Source organism: Chironomus tepperi, unplaced genomic scaffold (assembly GCF_022539635.2).
Source record: "Chironomus tepperi strain 1889 unplaced genomic scaffold, CSIRO-AGI_Ctep_v1 contig_85, whole genome shotgun sequence".
In the NCBI taxonomy this organism is placed as follows: domain Eukaryota; kingdom Metazoa; phylum Arthropoda; class Insecta; order Diptera; family Chironomidae; genus Chironomus; species Chironomus tepperi.
The window spans coordinates 8,725,956-8,746,995 of NW_027226207.1; the positions used below are offsets into that span (position 1 = coordinate 8,725,956).

The following is a 21,040-nucleotide window of genomic DNA, read 5'->3' on the forward strand; positions in this document are numbered from 1 at the left end:
CCTCGAATACAGTCTTGAACTGTTGACTAAAATGATATAAAATTTAACGTATTTTATGAATTTGAATTTTACCGCGCTTTTCAAGCAACACAATAGACGAGCATGAAAGCAAATTAAAAAGTTTAATTAATTAAAATTGAGTGAATTAGAGCAATCTATAAATACAGAAAAGTGTGCAAGAAGTAACGGTCAATATAGGGATTGAATAATTGGAGTGCGTTTAGTTGAAATAAAAAATCTAGAGTGTATTCAGAACGATATAAGAAAATTTTCAACTTTATTAAGGCATTTTTATTAAAAAATTTTGTAATTATAATAAATAACTGTATAGAAATGGTAAATGACAAGAGTGAAGTTGAATAAGTGTGAAGTAAAGTATATAAAAGTATAAAAAAGAGCCAAATTTAGAGTATCAAGCATATAAAGTATAAGTGTCAAAAAATATGTGGGACTGAAAGAGTAATCGTGTGACATGAAAAAATTGTAGTTCGTGGATTTAGACTAAAAATTCCATCATTAACAACAGTTTGGAATAAATAATTTTCTTATAAATCCCACCAATATCTAAGTTAAGTGACATTTGTGAGCCCATAATAAGGATTATCACTAAATTTTCGGTGAGTTTTTTGCGTTGGATATTTCATAAAAAATGTTGTATGCATGTTGCGCTCATGTCGTCGTTACTGTCGCGATGCGCAATATAGCCTCAGCCTTTTCTTTCTCAGTACAAATGAAAAATGAATTTTTCCTTTCCCAATTGTACAAGATACAGTGCAATTTTTTTTTTTGTTCATATTTCCCAACACAAAAAAATTCTTTTCGTACATTCATTCAATTGATTAAGCAATGTCTAATGTCACTTGTTTGGTCCACGAGTGAGTAGCTTCACTCTCTAGAAATGCCGCATATATTTACTCTCATTAACTTAGTCTCTGACTTATTTATATAAAAAAAAATAATAATAATTTTATTTACGTCAATTCCAGTTTTAATTAAATTTTTTTTTGTATGTATGTCAGGTATTGGAAGTGACTCGAGCCAGGAACTCGGAAAAACTGACAAATCTTACGCAAGATAAAGAAATTAATAAGTCTAGTGACATTGGCAATCATTATCTAATTTTTGTTTTTTTTTTTTTTTCATCGCTGACTTGACTGTCTTGTCACTACTTTTACTTGATGGTCATACATGGGATTCTAAAAATAAGTTCGCGAAAAAAGAAAAATGAAATGAAAGAAAAGTTCAAAAGAGGAAGAAAAATAGTTTATTAAAAATAAACAAATCGAAAAAAAAAAGTGAGAGATAATTCGACAATTAAGCTTGGTCATTTGAGTACGACTACAAAAGTACATGATGAATTGAATTAAGCAATTAGTGAATGTAATATTTAAATTCAATAATCATTCAATGTGATGGAATTTTTTTTTTATTTATGGAGAAATTTTGCCTATTTTTTTTTTTTCATCGTATTTCCTCCCCGTACGTATATATTATATATATATATATATATTTTTTTTTGAGCCAGCCATTTTGATTCTCTTCTCTTGTTGAGAACATGTTGTATGAAGTTTTGTCGTATGAATGAAAGCAAGAAGAAGACGGCGATGGATTTTTTTTTTAATACTAAATAAAATATATATCTATATCTACTCTCTATTTAAACAATTTACAACTATGTATATTTTAGTGTGGCTGGATATAATTCGCTATTATCGCGGCTGGTGAATCTTTCGTAGTCTTTTTTTGCTTTATTTTTAAAATTCAATATGCAGAAGAAAAAAAAAAATCAATTATCGAGTTATTGGGTATAGTCGTGTTTTTGTGGAGCATTTCTGATATCTCAACAAAAAAAAGATATTTAATTTTTTTATTTTTTTATTCTCTCTGAAATCTCTCAGTGGAAGGTCTTTGTTAATGAAAAGAAAACTGAAATCATGTGTATACATATATAATATTATTGTATATTATTTTCGTGTGTGATAAGAAGAAGAAAAGCGCACTTTTGAGAGAGTGAAGGAATAAAAAAAAATTTTTTTTTTGAAAGAAGAAAAATCGCAGAAGAAAATCAATATGAGGATGAATAGGGAAAAAAGCGGGGGTCTGATAGTTTTTTATTTCATAATATCTACAATAACAATCCAAGTGATAAATTTAAAATAAAAAAAAAATCTACGAAAATTTTCCTCAGTGTTTAATTCAAAAGAAAAAGAAATAAAAAATTTTCCGACATAAAATAAGTATCTGAAAGTGAGTGAGTGAGTGAAACATGACAAAAACAATCAATGGGTAAAATTTCTCTCTGATTTCATCTCCTCCTAAATTTTTTTTTCATTCTTCTTGTTTTTCTCACTCAAAAAAAAGAAAAAAAAAATTATCAATTTGTAGTGACATAAAACACTAATGTTAACAACACTATTTATCACATTGTGCTCACCTTTATCATTAGATTATCAGTTCGATGTAAATCATAAATCTATATATCTAGTGCCGGATTTACCGGAAAATTTTCATATTTTTTTTACCGTTTTGTGAACCTTTTTATTAGCGCATTTATCTGCATACATTAGTGAAAATAGATAGTATAGAAAGTTATAGTCTGACTATTATTGATATGAGATATGTAGAATAGTGAATGGAATGACAATAAAAATGATGATGATGATGATGATAGTTTAAACGAGCTGAAGCACTGCTCTTTTGCAGTGTATTGGCTTAAAAGGAAGTTAGACAGCACTTAGAACCTCATAAAATTCAATAAAATCAAATAGTCATATTTATACATTGACTGTGATTCTCGAAATCGAGTCGACATAGCGTTTTGTATTGCTCCTCGATGATTAGTTCCTATTGATCCACTGTGAATCGTTAGTTAATAAAGCGGTTGAAAAAGTTTCTGTTCCTGGTTAAATGTACCTTGATCTATCTTTATTTCTGTAAATTCGAACACAACACCTTGTTCGTTAGGGAACCTCTAAATTGACGTATTAACAGTAAGACACGAATTGTGCAACTCGACAAATTTCACTCAAAAATCTGATTTTCTTGTTCCCAAACTGTGTTCTGGGCTGAATTCATTATGACCAGACTGGAAATTCACTAAGAATTGCTATTTCTGAACCTTTTGGCTCAATTCTTCAAGGCATTGCGTACAACCTTGATGTAACTTAGTTGAACATGAATAACACAAATTCACATTGACTATTCCAGACCACTACCTGCATTCTCATCAATTTTCCTTATAAAATCTCCAAACTGACGCAACTCACATGATGAAATTCCTTAAAGAGAATCTTCTTACATTACCTAATTCTCAACCCTTTGATTCAAAAAAATCTCCTTGGAAAATCAATCAATTTCCTCAAGACTTCCTCAATCAGCACCAAACAACAAAATGATCCAGTTTGATTCTCCTCTCAATTTTTATCAGTGTGAAGTCAACAAACTTTACAAAATGCTCAAGGCTCTCCCAAAAAAATTTATTAGGTAATGTCCATCTCATGGTCAACAGCTTTTAACACGAACATCATCTTCAGTCGCTTAAAACAATTTTGACCTCGAAAAATCATTATAAATCTTTATCACTTTTTATGATTCAAAGAAAATGAAATAAAAATAGTGAATAAGACACTGAGGATTGCTGTCATGAAAATTAAATGAGTGACTTTGATGTCATGAAGGGAAATCTGAATCGGGAATTTAGGAAAGAATGATTGTGAAAGTTCTTCTTATGTTCTGAAAGCTGGGAATGACATTTTACTAGGAACTTAATGCTAGCACGTAGCTCTAAGATGAGCTGATTTATATGCAATTGTTGACTATCCACAAAAATTTAGATTTGAGCTTGAAAGTTTCTTACCTGAACTTGATATAATTTTAGGTTTATTCTGGATTCTTTTGTTAAAGTCAAGGTTGACCATTAAGTCTTCTAGAGAAACCAGCTTTGGACGAAATATAAGGAAAGATGCAGGAATGAGCAACTAAATTGTACGAAATGCAAGTTCGCGTTTCCTGACTGAATCCGCTGGCCGTACAGATCAACTGTGACTCCTGTCTTCCCTCTGTTAGCGCCTGAAGCTGGATCTATCGCTGCCTACCTCTTGTCAATTAACAATTCCAAATGTGATACTAAATTGATCCGGCGACTTTTCAATGTAGTGCCTTTTCGTCTTTGACGGTCTAATCTTTATTTCCTTACTTACTTCCTTGGCTGGAGCGCATTAGGGCTCATTGCCGTTTTTTGACAGCTAATCTTTATTCTATCTAATGGTGCCATAGTGAACGCAGTGCGATATTCGAGGTAGACTCTTAGCTCCAAACTTCTGAGCCTTATGCTCCCTTCAGTAATTTGCGAGCTACCATAAGCGAAAAGCCTTGATTGAGTCGAACAAAACAGTATTAAACACAAATTTAATTGAATTTATGCTTTGAGACTGAACGATAAAAGGAGGTTAATACAAGTGACTGTAATAGTCTGGAATAGAGTATTAAAAATTTGTTCCATCACTTTGCACTAACTCCATATGATTCACAGTGGGTCAGTAGATGAATGAACTAATTGTGTCCATTATTGATGCTGGGAATTGATTCATTCTATTGTATTAAAGGATTTAGCACTTCTAAGCTCATTTTACTAATTTATAACTAATTTAAGTACATGACAATACGTCCACATGCCAATTATTTGTATACAGCAGCTCTGCAAAAATTAATCATTTTCTGATCCCGTTGAACTCATTTTCATAAATGATCTTCATTTAAAGCAGTTAATAGACATGAACATTTAAGTAATATTCTCGAAAATGTATCCAAGACTTATTCATTAGCGTCATCATTTGTATAGAATTTTCTGTCACTTTTTTTTTTTTTTTTTGTTAAGACAAAGACGATCAAGAATTTCTATTTTTGTCACTTGACAAAAAAAATTATTTTCGTCCCAGGTGTAGAAACTTGTCATTTCTGACTGGCTAGATTGTTACTTTTTTGTGTTAGAGTTGTTTACTATTTCTTTTGGCTTTAGGATTTTTTTGTTTTGTTTTGATGATTGTTTTGTGCACTTGACAGTGTGGATTTATTCTAATCTATTTTTTGCTATGAGGATCTCGTCATAATAAATAAATAAATAAATAAATATTGGGGTTGTATGAGAATGACGGACGTGACTAGTTAAATACAAAAGATACCTGTGCAAGGTCAGTGCTGTGTGCTGGATATTGTGTGAATTGTTATCAAAATGAGGACACTCTTCTGAAGTTGACTCGAATTTGAGCTCGAAGGAGATTCAAATTTTGTATGGAAAATTTGGCTTGAGATGACTCGTCTTCTGAACTTGACGCAAACTAGTTTTTAGCAGCCACAGACCGTGCTCTCAAGAGCAGAGTATGCTAAGAGCTACGCTCACGAACATGCAAATCTAGTATACTTAAGGTGTGCATGTTTCTTGTCTTTACAGGATTCTCCCTAGCTTAGCTTCTCCTTTCTGAAATCTTACAATTTCTGCCTTTGTACGGTTTTCATTATTTCATTTGTAAGGTTTCTTGATATTTCAAATTTTAAATGACCGTTAAAATTCAATTTCGAAAAGATCGTTATTTATATCTATCAAATATTTAAATTAATTAGCTTAATTTAGCTTCTAATTAATTTAATTTATACTTAAAAATGACAGATCATTTTACACCTACACATGGCTCGATTCCACAATACTATAGACACGACAGTCCAGAAAAACTCCATGAAACACAAAATTGCATCACAAAATAGTAAATTTTCTTAGACAGTTTTACATAATATCATTTGACTGGATCAATAAAGATCCAGTGAGCAATAACAAGCAATCCTTTATTGCCATAAATGCGCTAAATTCAATCAATAATCTTCAACTTTTCATGTTTGTTGAACTTTTTTTTCCCTATTAATCACAAAATAACAATTTATCCTCTATTTTTCATTGCAGATTTATCGTTTTTGGTGGAATTGAAGCATACATATATATAGGAGAATAGCAGCTACATCACTCATAATTATTATTCAATTACGTCCAGTATAATTCAGTGCATATAGGAAAAAAATACTAAAAAATAAAAAAAAAAAATACAATATAAATACTAATAAAACAAAAATAAAGGAAAAATAAACATGTCGTCGGGTACATTTGTGGATAGAATAGATCCGTTTGCGAAGCGTTCTTTAAAAAAGAAAAGTCGCAAGTCTCAGGGCTCATCAAGATATCGAAATTCTCAAGATGTAGAACTACAACAATTACCGCCGCTTAAGGGTAAGGAACCAAAATTCATTAATAAGCATAATCTTATCAATCGGTGCCTTCTTTTTTTGTGTTGTGCCTGACTGATATTATTGCTGAATAAATTTTACGGTCTACATTATAATATTTTTTCCCACTTTACTTTACTGTTTTTATTTTTTTTTTTTTAGTTGACCTATCGAGTATGGAACAAGAAGAACTATTCATACGAAAATTGAGACAATGTTGCGTTTCATTTGATTTTATGGATCCAGTTTCGGATTTGAAGGGGAAAGAAATAAAACGTGCTGCACTTAACGATCTATCTGCTTATATAACGCATGGACGTGGTGTCCTTACCGAAGCAGTATATCCAGAGATTATAAGAATGGTATGTGTCCTGTTGATTTTAAAGTCTCCGTTTTAGAACGGTCAATGCCAATTTACCTGCCAAAAATCTTATTGGCATTGATAGTTTTGGCAGACAAAATGTCCATTAACAGCTCTCTAATTGCCTAAAATTATACTTTTAGATTTCTGTAAATCTGTTTCGCACATTGCCACCAAGCGAAAATCCAGATTTCGATCCTGAAGAAGATGATCCAACGTTGGAAGCATCATGGCCGCATCTACAATTAGTATATGAAGTATTTTTACGCTTCCTTGAATCGTCGGACTTTCAGGCTACAATTGGAAAGAAAGTTATTGACCAAAAATTTGTTCTGCAGGTTTGTGCATGCGATATTTTCTTCGGGGGATTGTTTGCTAGTGACGTCTACTTCCTCGGTAAAACATTTGATTTTCAAAAAGCCGTTAAATTGTAAAACACAAATGATGGAGAAATTCCTATTTATGAAGACATTTTTATCGTTTGAGAAGTTAAGGATGAAGAGTAAACGTCACTAAGGAACGTCCCAACAATTACCTTTAGTCCATTACTTGAAACAACAAAGACTAAAAGTGAATAAGAAGAAATGACATTTTTATTGATTTTGGAAAAAAAAAATTCTTTTACATTTTTTAGTTGCTTGAACTATTTGACTCAGAGGATCCAAGAGAGCGCGATTTCTTAAAAACAGTGCTTCATCGTATATATGGAAAATTTTTGGGCCTTCGCGCCTTTATACGGAAACAAATTAATAATATTTTCTTACGTTTCATATACGAAACAGAGCATTTTAATGGAGTAGGAGAATTGCTGGAAATATTGGGAAGGTACGTGCATATTTGAACGTTTTATAATGACATGGAGGATTATCGTTTATGCTACATATGATTTATACAATTTTATAGGGGATAAATGCCTCACTCGACTTCTTATTTCTCATATATATATATTTATTTTCATAACTTTATTATTATATATTTTACTTTTTTTTTGCAGCATTATCAACGGTTTTGCATTGCCACTTAAAGCTGAACATAAACAATTTTTAGTAAAAGTTTTATTGCCATTGCATAAGGTGAAATGTTTATCGCTGTATCATGCTCAGTTGGCATATTGCGTTGTCCAATTTCTTGAGAAGGATGCATCTCTCACGGAGCCGGTCGTTAGAGGATTACTTAAATACTGGCCAAAAACATGTTCCCAAAAAGAGGCGATGTTCTTGGGCGAAATTGAAGAAATATTGGATGTGATTGAACCACCTCAATTCGTGAAAATTATGGAGCCCCTTTTTAAGCAAATTGCCAAGTGTGTTTCAAGCCCTCATTTTCAGGTATGTCATCAATTAATTTAAACTTTTAAATGACTGCTGCATCACACATTCTTTGATTTTATTTTATTTTCCTTTACATAATGCGCTTCCACTTTGGCCATTTGCCTATGTTTTTATTATATTTTCATTTCTCTCAATTTTATTTATTATTAATAGCATACGCATTCTTATTACATTTATTTCTCAAATAAATTATGTCTGACTATGTTTAAATTGACTAAATTAAAAGGTCAACAACTGTTTTTGTTTTTGGGTCTTTCCGATATGGAGGCTCGTGTTGATCAATTATCGATGAGATTTTTCAAATTAATATTTCATACATTTTGTAATGAAATCATCGAGCTTGTAATGTGTGATTTATTGAGATCATTCAGCTAATCACAGGGGCTGTGAAGCTTACAAGGCATTCGAGAAAAGACTCAACAGCCAAAGATCGATTCTAGTCTGCTTATAGATTTATTGCAGTATATTCTATGAGTATTAGCTGTCTAAGTCATGTAGTCAAATAGGGATTGATACTTTGCTCAAGTATGTCGATAGAGTTTCAATCCCTGCCTGGATAGGCTGAAATAGCTATGTGATTAGTTCTTCTGATTACATCAGGGCTTAATTTTAGAATTAAAATAATTCAAACTAAAATTAATCCATGGATTAAAAATAAATCCTAAGATTTAAAAACCCAAACTCTCCATTTAAATTGGATTAAATGGAATTATAGAAGTACAAAATGACATTCTAAGGTATTCATGATGTTGACAATGATAAATTGACGATTATTGGATTATCTTCTTTAAATATTCAATAATAGGATTGGATTAATCTTCGAAAAAGGATTGAATTGAGGCTGTTCCTATATATTTCATTTCTTCTTGAGACATCAATTCACAAAACAAAAAAAGTTTCTCTCCTCAATGCCTAAAATAGCATCTTAATTAGTTTCACACGAATCCTTTTAATCCTCAACATAGTCTACACATGAATTTTAATTAGCAAAAATCTTCTACTTGAATTATTAAATTTTTTAGTCGATTAATCAAAAGCAGACATGCTTAAAACCTCACAGGAAATGCCTATAAGAAATCAGACACAATTTTTTTGATTGCCTAGAATCTTAGACATAAATAGACGTGTATAAAAATAATAAAGACATTGGTATGCTTCATACGATTCCTGTTAAATTTCATTCAAAGACCTCCATCTACGTGCTGACGTTCTTGCTCAATTTAATTGGAGTCTTTTGTACGTGATGCGGTGCTTTCTTAATTTATGACAAGTTACATTGTATTACACGAAGCAATTACATTTCTTTATGTGAGAAATTACATAAAGTGGTGCACAGCGTACGACTCAATTTAATATAAAATGTCCTCGTTTTGTTTTGTACTTTTCTTTCGTGTCCTCCAGTGGCTATCGGAATGTTTTTTTTACGATTCGGTAGTGTAAAGGGGTTGATTTGTTTTACTATCGACCCCAAACAACTAATGTAAAAGCTAGAATTGAGCTATTTATCTAATTTTATGGTAATGTTCGTCCTTGCCATGCGTTCAACACTAATTTATACTATTTATCGCGATTGATAGTCGATTTTACGCATATTCGTGTACGTTATCTTGCTTTGATTTTTTTTGTTTATAGCAATAGAAGCTATTTGCTTATGCTATTTATAGACGTTATCAAAGAAGAAAACATGATGTAACACTGTTAAGTTCATTCATTCATCATAATCGCTCACATTTGTATTTTTTTTTTCTTAATTTAAAATGGAAATGAATTTTTTAACAACAAATGTAAACTCCGGCACCCTCATTGATGTAAAGGAAGCAAGGCATTGGATTGTTAAAAAAAAAGTTTTCATACTAATTTCATTCTCATCGTCATATTTCAACTTTATAATTGAATTTAATTATTAATACATATCTTTTTTTTAATTCTATTTATATTCTTTTCATTATTTTCCCTTTAGGTGGCTGAACGTGCATTGTATTTTTGGAATAATGAATATGCAATGTCATTAATTGAGGATAACAATGCTGTTATAATGCCGATAATGTTTCCAGCTTTGTATCGTATTAGCAAGGAGCACTGGAATCAGACAATTGTTGCACTAGTTTACAACGTTCTGAAAACATTTATGGAAATGAATTCGAAATTATTTGACGAATTGACAGCAAGTTATAAAGCTGAAAGACAAAAGTATGTGTATTGGGGATTTTTTTTTGTATGATAAGAGTTGGTGCAGTTACAAGTGCAATTTTTGTGAAAACAATGATAAATTGAATGTTCAATTTATGATTGAATGACTCTCGCGAGTGTTGGCAATGCTAAAAAACCGTTAATTTAAATTTTTTGAAAAATTTTAATCAATAATCAATTTATTGTCGGTTTTTTCAATTGAGCAATTGTTTACAGCAGAAACTGCACTATAATCATCCGCTCTACATTATTATTTGTTTGAAAAAGCAGGAAATTAATATGAAAATTTCTTCATTTTTTTTATGATGTAATTATAGAGAGAAAAAGCGCGAACGAGAACGTGAAGAATTATGGAAACGTCTTCATGAATTAGCTGATGAGATTCAAAAAGGTGATAAACATGGAACGATAGGTACATTACCAACAATACCATCGTCAACAACATCAGGTGATGTTGGTAGCAATCAATTGAACAGCACTGCAACAAATAATCAGAACAACCCAGCTGCATCATCAGCAAGCCATTCAGCTTCAGCTATAAGTACGCAAATGAATTCATTGTCAATAAGTGCTGCTGGTGGTTCCATGTCCAAGTGATGTAATAATTCTAATGGTAAGAGTAAAACTAACAAAATTGAATGTTGTTGATTCTTTTAAAAAAAAAATAATAATTGCATACAAAAAAAAATACACAAAAAAAAGCATACCAGCATGACGGTTAAAAAAAGTTTTTCTTTCAACTACCATAGAATATTTCATTCTTTTTCTTTGGGACAATTTTTAAGAGATAACAAAAGAAAAAAAAAAATATAAGAAAACTTAAAAAATACTACTTCTCTTTTTTTGTTACATATATTTTGTACATGATGTTTATCATTAGAAATCCTTTAAAAGCTTATACACGGAAAAAATGGCTTTTTTTTCTCTTCTTAATTTTTATTTACGACTTCTTTGTGATGATAATTTTTTTTTTTCACCTTTAATTTTTAAAAATGACTTTTTAATTATTCTCCCTTAAATCTAAAAGCAGCCACTTTTACGCAATAGAAAAAAAATGTTTAGAATACTTTTTATTTTTGTTTTTTTAAAAACGAATTTTTCTTCTCCTTTTTTTTTGCAAGTAGACGATGAAATGAAATTTTTTTTTATAAAATATATAATTTCAAAGTTGTATAAACAAAAAATGATTAAAAAAAAAATGAGAAAAATATTGCTTATTTCAAATTTGTAATTGCAACTGCATAATAAACAAGATGAGTAAATGAGAAAAAAAACTATTATAATGAAATTGGAAAAAAATAAGATTAAAAACTAATTCAAAGAAGTATGATTTTCATTTTAATGTAAAAATATTAAAGAGAATATATATTAACATTAATAAAAAAAATGAATAGAGAAACTCCCAAAAAAATGAATTAAACAACAGACGAGTAAAATCGAAAAAAAAAAATAATAATTCTAGTTTTTAATATTATCAAATTTATGGGATGGAAGGTGTGTGTGTGAGATTGAGGGGAACATTTGTTCACGTCTAGTAATTTTCACATCATAAATCCTCCAAAAATTGCTCTAAATATAAAATTTGTTGATATTTGTTTTGAATTATTTCATTAAAAACCTTACAAATTCTTTATTTTTATACTAAATCATCACAAATTCGGCAATTTTATTACTTAAGAACATAAAAACCATGCAAATTTCAATATTTTTGAGAATTTGTCCAAATTTGTGCTTCAAAACCATACAATTCCTTTTCGAATACTCTTGATCTGTTTTTAGGAATTGTATGGTTTTAAGACTAATTTGTGGACTTTTAAAACACTTTGTATGGTTTTCAAACCACTTTGTTTGATTTTGAGATTTATTTTCAAATATTTTATGATCGTTATTTATCCTAGTTAGATTATAAACAATTTGGTCTGGCTTAAACATCAAATAGAAATAGCCAAGCATGACTTATTTCGATCCTCGATGCTACCTACCGAATTTAGAATTATTAAAACTGACTGAAATACGAAATCATCAACCTGAGATTTCATTTTTAAAGTATGAATTGAATTGTTATGTTTTTTGAATCGAAATAAGTCTAAGGAAGTCCATAGATCATGAATTAAAGAGCTGTTTTAGAAGAGAATGAATTAATTTATTTTATTTTTAGTCCATTTGCCTGCTAGGAATATCCAACAAATTAACACAAAATGTCCAACAATCTCACACAAATCTTCAAATCCTTAATACAAAAAAAAAAAATGTTAAAAAAAATATCCTTTGGCCATTTCAAAACAGCAAACTACAAAGATTAATCGATTAATTCTTAATTTTTTACGTTCATTATCATCAAAAAAATCCTTTTTTTTGTCCACATAAAAGATAAAATTTATGAAAAAAAAAATACACACTTACAACAACAACAAAGAAACTATAACGCTAAATAATTGATTGATAATTGAGTGTTGAAAATTTCTGAGGATATATTGTTGGGTCTTTGTTTTTTGTTCATGCTTCATTTTACTTCCTATTTTTTTTTTTTTTTTTTGTTTTGTTTTACAGAGATTGAGACTAGGGATGATCTGAAGATGAAGAAATATTTGTTTTTGTCAAGATTAATGACTTATTGTGCTGTAGAAAATTATTCAAGATTGTCATGCCTCATAAGCAGAAAGAAATAGTAATCTAGATGGTCGAAGATTTTTCAAGAAAATTCAATATTTTTGTGAAATTTATCCTAGAAAATACAATTAACTCGAATATCAAGATTTGCAAAAAAAACGAGTTCAAATGGCAATTTTAAGAGTGAATCAGTCCAAAAAAAATTATCCTAATAATTAGTTTATCAAGTGTGTTTAGTAAATGTACCATAAAAATAATAAGTTCTGGTATGTATTCAAGCTTTTTCTGTTTTAATTCTCATCAAATTCTGAATTAATATTGATTTTTCATTCATTAAAGTTCAAAAGCTTATTATTATATATTTTGTGAGATAGAATCAGATCTAAGCTCGAAGTTGGTTCCTTGCTCAACTTCAAGTTCTGACATAGAAGCTTCAATCCCCAAAACTACCCTGACTGAGAACCTCTCCTTAACAGGCAAAGAGTATGCATTCATATTACAGATATACCATTAAATGCGGTATCATTGCCAGTTAGGGTCTATGGACACACACCACCCTGAATGTCTGAGTACTAAGCATTAATCAAGACTTAATAGAATAAAAACAAATTAATTTTTATCGATTTCCGTGAAGTTCGATAAATATTAAAATGATCATCATGCTTTAATCCTATAAATCTGGTTGAGTTTCTCAATGTGTACATCTTATTAACTTTGAGGATGGTCTTCTTGTTGCTAACTTAGTTTGAATGAGAGCTTGAAGTCGATTCGAGTTTTGTATCAAAAGGTCGATTCGACTGCATACAAAAGTCTAGTCGACTCCTATAGGAGTAGACAAAAATACATTAGACTGGACATTAACTTGTCATCAACTAGTTATAACGTATATTTGCCCACTTGATTGGACTAGATCTGAAATACAGTAAACTAACAAGATAGCAACAAGAAGACGACCCAAAATAAGTTCAAATTATTAAGGATGTTTTATATTTATTTAAGAAAATTTTGTAAGAAACCAACTTATAAGACCTGCCAAAATATGGAAATTCATATGTCCAGAATGTGTAATGAGTGTCTAATTAATTAAAATATCCAGTAGAAACAAAATCTATGACCTGCAGCTTTACAACAACATAAAATTATAACGAATAAGAAGCTATATGAAGTGTAAGATCTGAAGCAGTGGACGACGTCGACTCGGATTTTGTGTGGGAATCGAAATGGAGTCCATTTAAAATTGGAGTCGACTTCGAGCTCTGATCTGAAGTCAAGGATGTGCAACTGATTCAATTGATGAAAAATGTTATTGGTCAGTTCCACATCCTTGACAGAAGCAGAGTTGTAAACAGGCACCAGTCATAGGCAAAAATTGTGTAATATGTTGGTAATTTGTATGGTTTTGAAAGAGAAACCATACAAATTATTAAGATATCGTACGGTTTTTGTCTGTGACAAGAGCCTGCTTTGCATCTCTGCTTGACAGAAGCTTCATGAAAATTACTATAAAAAAATTGTATAAATTATTGCCCAAATAAGGCTCAAATTCCTCATAAATTTTTCCAATCACTCAATTGTCAGTCACGAAATAAAATAATAAAAAAAAAAAAACAAGTTCTTACAATCAGCCTACGATCATAAATTAAAAGAAAAAAAGAAAAAAAAAAATATTATAAATATAAATAAATAATTAAAAGAAGAAGAATGGATGAGAAAAAAAAATGAATAGTTACGTTTTTCTGTTAATAATGGTGATTAATTAACTAATTAATTAATGGACTCTATTCCTGAGAAATGAGAAAAAAAAAATAATAATAAATAAAAATAATGAAAAAAAAAGTAAATTAATGATGATGTCCCATGTAAGTGAAGAAAAATGCAAAAACAGTAAGCAAATAAATAATAAAGAAAAAAAAAAATGTTAGGAGATAATTTTTATTATCAAAATAAAGGTCTTAGACTGCATAAATAATAATAATAAAAAAAAAATGTTGGAGAAAATGTGAACATTTCATTGCATAGTGATTTTTTTATATATATATAAATACTTATTCCTTAATTTTTTTATTTTTCATTTTTTCGACCTCCTTTAAAATATTTTTTAATATAAATTCCGGCAAAACTCACTCAACACATATTTTTGCTATCTTAACTATCTCGTTCCTCTTACTACATCAAAAAATAAAAAAACAATGATAATAAACATAAAAATATTTCACAATTTATTCGCATTGAAAAACCATCGATAATCATTAAGGTCCATCTCTCTTTTTAAATAAAAAACTTATTGCAATCTATTAAAGATGGAAAAAACACAAGAAAACACACACAAATAAACATTGTATCGCATTATAAAAGGGTGGATATGAAAAAGTGCCCGAGATGTGGATGAAGAAATTGGCTGCAAATAAGGATTTTTTGAGTAACATAAAGCAGAGCAAGCGAAGGCTGTCATTTAAGGTCTAAAAGGAATCCAAGGTTTTGATCAGTGGTGGACAACCTTTTGTTTTTCGTGGCACACCTTGCTTCTACGCCTGACTTACTACAGCCTCGATCGAAACCGCACAGGTTGCCCACAGTCATGTTAGGCACTATTGTGCTATTGCAATTTCAAACTTTAATTGGCTGAAATGGAGTCTCGTGTCATTTACGACGCTGTCGCGTTGAAAATAAGTCAGGTTAGGGACTGAGCCAAAAGATCTTCGAGAGAAATTCGTTCAAAATTAAGACATTTGCATGATACCTAATTGTTGAATTCTCAACGAAACTGCATTCTTCAATAATGATGACTGTTAAGATATTGTCACGGTACAACAGATTTAAAACCAGAATAATTTTGAAATAGATCATTCGTTGCCTTCATAGTAAGCCTATTGGGGTTTTCCCTCCAATTCAATATCTTCGAGTGTTAACAAATTTTACACCGAGTGGCAAATCACAAAAAATGCCGCCATTCTCCCATTAGGCACTGGTTGATCCAAAAATCGAGTCGACTGCTCTACATACATTACCATCCCGTGGAAAGCATTTCACTTTAAAATCCAAAAAAACTAAAGTGATGACAGCTTCTCATCCCAACGTATAGTCGAAATCATTTCACATGAATTTTTAATTACATTATGTCATCAAACAATGCTTTTTGCAGCTGATTTCCTTTGTCATCGCTCGGGACTACCAACGTTGATGAGCATGGAATGTATAATGAGGTTGCATGTGGGAAAAAAATTACAGAAGATAAGGATATATGTATGCAAATGAAAATTTAATTAGAATTGAACAATTTTTCTCTCCTCTTTCTTGTTTATTATTGAATTGCTTTTTAATGGAGTTTATGCTGTTTTACGATACAAAAGTAAGTAGGGCAATTTTATTGTAGTTTTATTGCTGTTGTCTGATGTAATAAATGAGATGGAAAAATACTCTGGGAGATGGGGGAGATATTTGATGAAATTATTGTGGCTTTAAAGAGAAAGGCTAAATGTGCTTTGATGTTGAGTATGATTGATAATTGATGGAAACATTAAGCAAAAAAGAAATTATTGTGCGGATGGGCAAATCTGAAAATTTTCTTTAATTTTGGTAGGAATTGAACCTACAACTTGTTGTAAATTTTTTAAATTTGTAAATTCTGTTATACTTGTATGGATTATCAATCTTGCGAATTGAGCTTCAAGTTCATTCGATCAAATTTAACTTGTTGAATGTCAAAGGGCTAGGGCTCGTTTAAAATAGCAAGCCTGGAGACTAAGACTGGAAGGTACTGGAATGCAGGAACTCCAGGCCTGCGGGTCTTTGACGAACCCTATTAAGGACTCTTAGAAGTAGATATCATAGACATCTAGATATAACTAAAGAGCTCGAATTTTAAGTTTCTATTATTCCAATTCTTTAGCTTAATTTCAGAGCTCAAGGCCGATTCGAATTTTATATGATATCGAGTCGACTTGTCCATACAAAATCCAAGTTTACTTCGAGCCATACTTAATTTCCCGTTAGAAACATCATCAATATGCTGCCTGAAAATTCACAATAAACTTAAAAAAATCATATTCCAATAAAATCCCACAAAAGCATTTAAATATGCTCCAAAAAATAGAACATCTTGATAAAAATGAACCGAAATGCCATTGAAAAATATTCCATGACCATAAAACTGCATGAACCACCATTTGTAAGCAAACAAAAAAAAAGCTATTCACTGAAGCATCGAAGATAAGAAAAATTCAATTTAAATAAAATAAAAAAAAGTTTCATTTGCACATCATTTCGTCTGCACAATTTATCCACATGAGAACAAAGTGACGATTGCATAAGATGAGTAAAAAAGAATCACATTCATGAGAGTTATCAGAGTAAGAAATAATATAAGAAGAAAGAAAAAACATGAAAAAATAACATGCAAATGCCATACAAAGAATGAGAGCATGCAAATAATAAACAAAACCTAGATTAAATGTAATATTTTTAGAAAATGAGAAATTGAAAATTTTAATACAAAAAAAGTGAAAAATTCAAAAAAAATTAAAAAATTTTGTGGTAAAGACTAAAAAAAGAAGGAAACTTAAAGATGTGGGCTCACTTTTTTAACTCAAAACTATAAACAAAAAAAACTCACGAAAATGACGAAAATTCTGCATCGTAGATCCTGAATATAGATTCGCAGCTATAATTTAAAATTTCTCCAAGGAAAAGTCTTGGCAATTTTAACTTTTTTACTTAAATGATCTCTAATTAAGTTGGATGGGATGAAAAATTTCAAAATAGTGAACATTTGTAGACAGTTTTCTTTAATATTTTAATTAAAATAGTCATGAGTAATGAATGAATGTTGGTGGCAGATGGAGTGCATTAATCTTTATACTCTTGGGCAACTGCTGGATGTTATTCACTTTTGAAATGAGGAAACTGGTTTATGGTGAAGGCATCAAAAGCATTTGAGGTTATTTGCACTGAATTCAAGTCGAAGTTAAAGCTTGAAATCGAAGTTGACTGGACTTCATATATAGTTGGATTAGCCTTGAACTCTTAATCTAAATATTCCAAGAATCGTCAGATTTTGATTGATTTCCATCCAGAACAATAGAATCTTTCATCCGAACCAAATCTAGCCTTAAAGCTTACCTAAATAAACTGTATACTCATCATTTGAGTACACAATTCAAACCTTAATGTACAAAAGTTCTTTAATTTTGGTACAAATTCCATAATCCTTGCCAATTCTAAAGCTTTATGTTCTATTGATCTCCAAACTGCAGAGTCTTGAACTTAGTGTTTAGGGAGTAAAAAACCTAACCTAGCTGCCATCGCCTATCCGATTTGAATCAGTTTCATGTCAAATCAGGTATTATTCCAACTAGCCTGGCACCAGACCCTACCCATGTACCTTCATGATCAGTTCCCGTCTATGTTAATATTCTACAAAACTCGAATATTAACTAACAATACTCAGGTCATCGACACACTCACAACATCCTGCAAATCATCAAAAGCTCAAAAATCTCACATATTTTATACTAATATTCAATTCACACCCCAAAGGGATTTATGTTGCCTAACAAAAAAAGCCATAAATTAGAATCCTAGTTGTCAACTGAATAATGATCAGTCCAGTAATTGCCCTCATGAGACAGCTTTTCACTCTGTATAGCGATTTATTATCCTTGTAAATTAGCAACTTTTTTACACTATAAATTATGATGAAAAAAGACTTAAAATCGCTTTTTAATCACACAAAAATTATCATCAGAGATATAAAATGTCATTGTAAAAAAAATTCATAAAGTCGTTATTTGTACACTATTTTGGTACCTTTACATAACCATTTGTATAATGAGAGAGAAAAATAGCGCTTGATGTACACTATTTTGAAATTCATATTTTCACATTGCTTTTGCATCCTTAGTAGATGAAGAGTAAAGACTTGCTTATTTAGATGCAGAGCACGAAGTTGATTCGAATTTTATATTGAGTCGTGTCGATTTTTTTCTAATTTGAGTCGAGTTGACGTTTTTATACAAAATCCAAGTCGACTTCGAACTCTGCTAAAGCTTTTTTGAATACTTTATTCAAGGTGTGAATCCCTGGGGAGTTATTAAGTAGGGTTTTGGGTTCAGGGGATTGATATCTCTATTTCTAAGTGTTTCGGCTTGAATTCTAACTCAGTGATTGATAACTCGAGTGTTTAGTATGCGTAAAGTAACTATTCGTTGTTCGAAGTCTAAAAATTTGTTGATCTATTGTCCCTAAATTGACTTCAAGATGGATTGTTCTGACTAGGGCATAGCCAGACATCGGAATATGAGGGTGTGGGTTTGGGGTTTTGGTTTATGGATTGCAGGAGTAGAGAAGAGGGGTCGGACTATTATCACGAAAACCTATAATTCTCCTTTGGGAGGGTAGGGCAAGGTTAGGGTGGTCAATACGTCCCTGGGATTCGAAATGCTTCAAAATTCCACCACACCTTGACCTAACTATTTCATTTCCATTACTCTACTCGCTTCATACTAAATTCATATTTTTTACTTTCCGAAAAATAATATATTAATTAATTATAATATAGTCAGCAATAAAATGATACAGAAAAAAAAATCAATTATAATTATTAAACTTTATTATTTAATCACACAAAAGAGGCAAAAAAGGATGAAGAAAAAAATAGATTAAAATAAAATACAATACAGACACTTCAGGATATGAGTTATGAATGTTTATATGCCCCCGATATAAAAATAAATATAAAAGTATAAAAAAAAAAATTATGGCCAAACGATGATTCTAAGGAGAAAATAAATAAGCAGGTGAAGATAATAAAAGTCACCATGTAGAGATCATTTATAACACAATTACACACACAAGCGAGAGAATCAAACACTTGCTCTACCGTAAAAATAAATAATGAATTAAAGATGAAGATTAGCAAATAGCTTGGGTTTTTTTTTGTGTTGTTCGTATTGGATAAGATAATTAAGTAAGGTACTGTTTTTGAGGTATCATTAACACAGAAATAAAAGTTGTTGAAAACTTCGCGCGAGTGCTTTAACCTTTTAATTACGAAGGTCAATCAAATTTTTTGGGAGAAATGTTCATGGGTTAGAATGTTTTGGAATTAATTAATAGCTTACAGATATAAATCTGGTTGAAGATTTTTGAGGAGAATTTAATATTTTAGTGATTCACTGTAATCTTTAGGTTATAATAGTATTTGGATCTGATCTGATTGAGGATCGTGTTTTTTCAACTTCGTCGTCGTATTAACAGAAAGCCTCAAAAACTATCAAACGGTACCTTGTCGGCCGAAAAATTCCGCATTGTGCGCCGAAAGTTACGTTGTTCGTCATTCACATTAAAACAAGTTGGGTATCAAATCTTCAACTTACTCCAAATGAAAGGGTTTTGCGAGTCTGTTGAAAGCTTCAGAGACTTATACAGAGTTGGGCGGAAGAGGGGCTGATGATCAAACCCTTTTGTAGTGAGCTTTTAGCAAGTTGTGATTATTGTTGATCAGTCGTTGTTGAATGGCAAAAGTAGAAGACAAAAAATGGTCGAAGACAGTCTATTTCCAACTCTGCAAAGACTACTCTTATGATTCCATTACTTACTCAATTACCAAATCCAATACGAACCAGAAAATAACTCCAAAAATACCATCATTATCAGTTATGAACCTATGTATGAAAAAAAAAAAACACTCAAAGGAAAACTTTTTATCCTTCTTTTTAATTTCAAGAGATAGTAATTGTAGAAAAAATTATGATAAAAAAAAAGTAAATTAACATTGAAACTACACAGAAGAATACACAATTCTGCAATGAAAGTCAACATAAATGCTTAAAAAAAATATTCAAAAAATTTTTAATTTTGCATACAAGAAAAATAGAAGTAAAAAAAAATCCAAGAAAGCATTAAGCAGCGAAAGTAATCAAATAATAAAAAAAAACATGTTTTTAAGAGATTTGACTGCATTTTTTTCTCCTTTTCTGTAACGAATTCGTTGATAAGCTTTAACAAAAAAATTTATAATTTTTAATTTTAAAAAAATGAGGAAAAATTGCGAGAAAAAAAATATGAAAAATTTCATCTTTCTCTGGATATACCTAAAAAATCACATTATATGTTAATAATATTATTAGAAATATTTTTAATTTTTTTGTTAATTCAGATGAGATAACAAGTGGAGTTGCAAAGCAGGCAACCTGTCACCGACAAAAACTGTACAATCTGTATGGTTTATCTTCTTATAAAACCATACAAATTATTAAGAAATTGTACGGTTTTTGTCTAT

At 30.5% G+C, this 21,040-nt stretch overlaps 1 protein-coding gene across 1 annotated transcript; it reads left to right on the forward strand.

Annotated features, from left to right (window-relative positions):
* The first annotated feature begins 225 nt into the window (after positions 1–225).
* Positions 226–14,766, forward strand: wdb (serine/threonine-protein phosphatase regulatory subunit widerborst). Its single transcript, XM_070634938.1, has 8 exons — positions 226–617; positions 5,954–6,274; positions 6,433–6,632; positions 6,775–6,969; positions 7,266–7,456; positions 7,626–7,959; positions 9,923–10,152; positions 10,470–14,766. Exons 2-8 carry the CDS (start codon positions 6,136–6,138, stop codon positions 10,747–10,749), a joined length of 1,569 nt encoding a protein of 522 aa, XP_070491039.1. The 5' UTR covers positions 226–617; positions 5,954–6,135; the 3' UTR covers positions 10,750–14,766.
* The last annotated feature ends 6,274 nt before the right edge of the window (positions 14,767–21,040 follow it).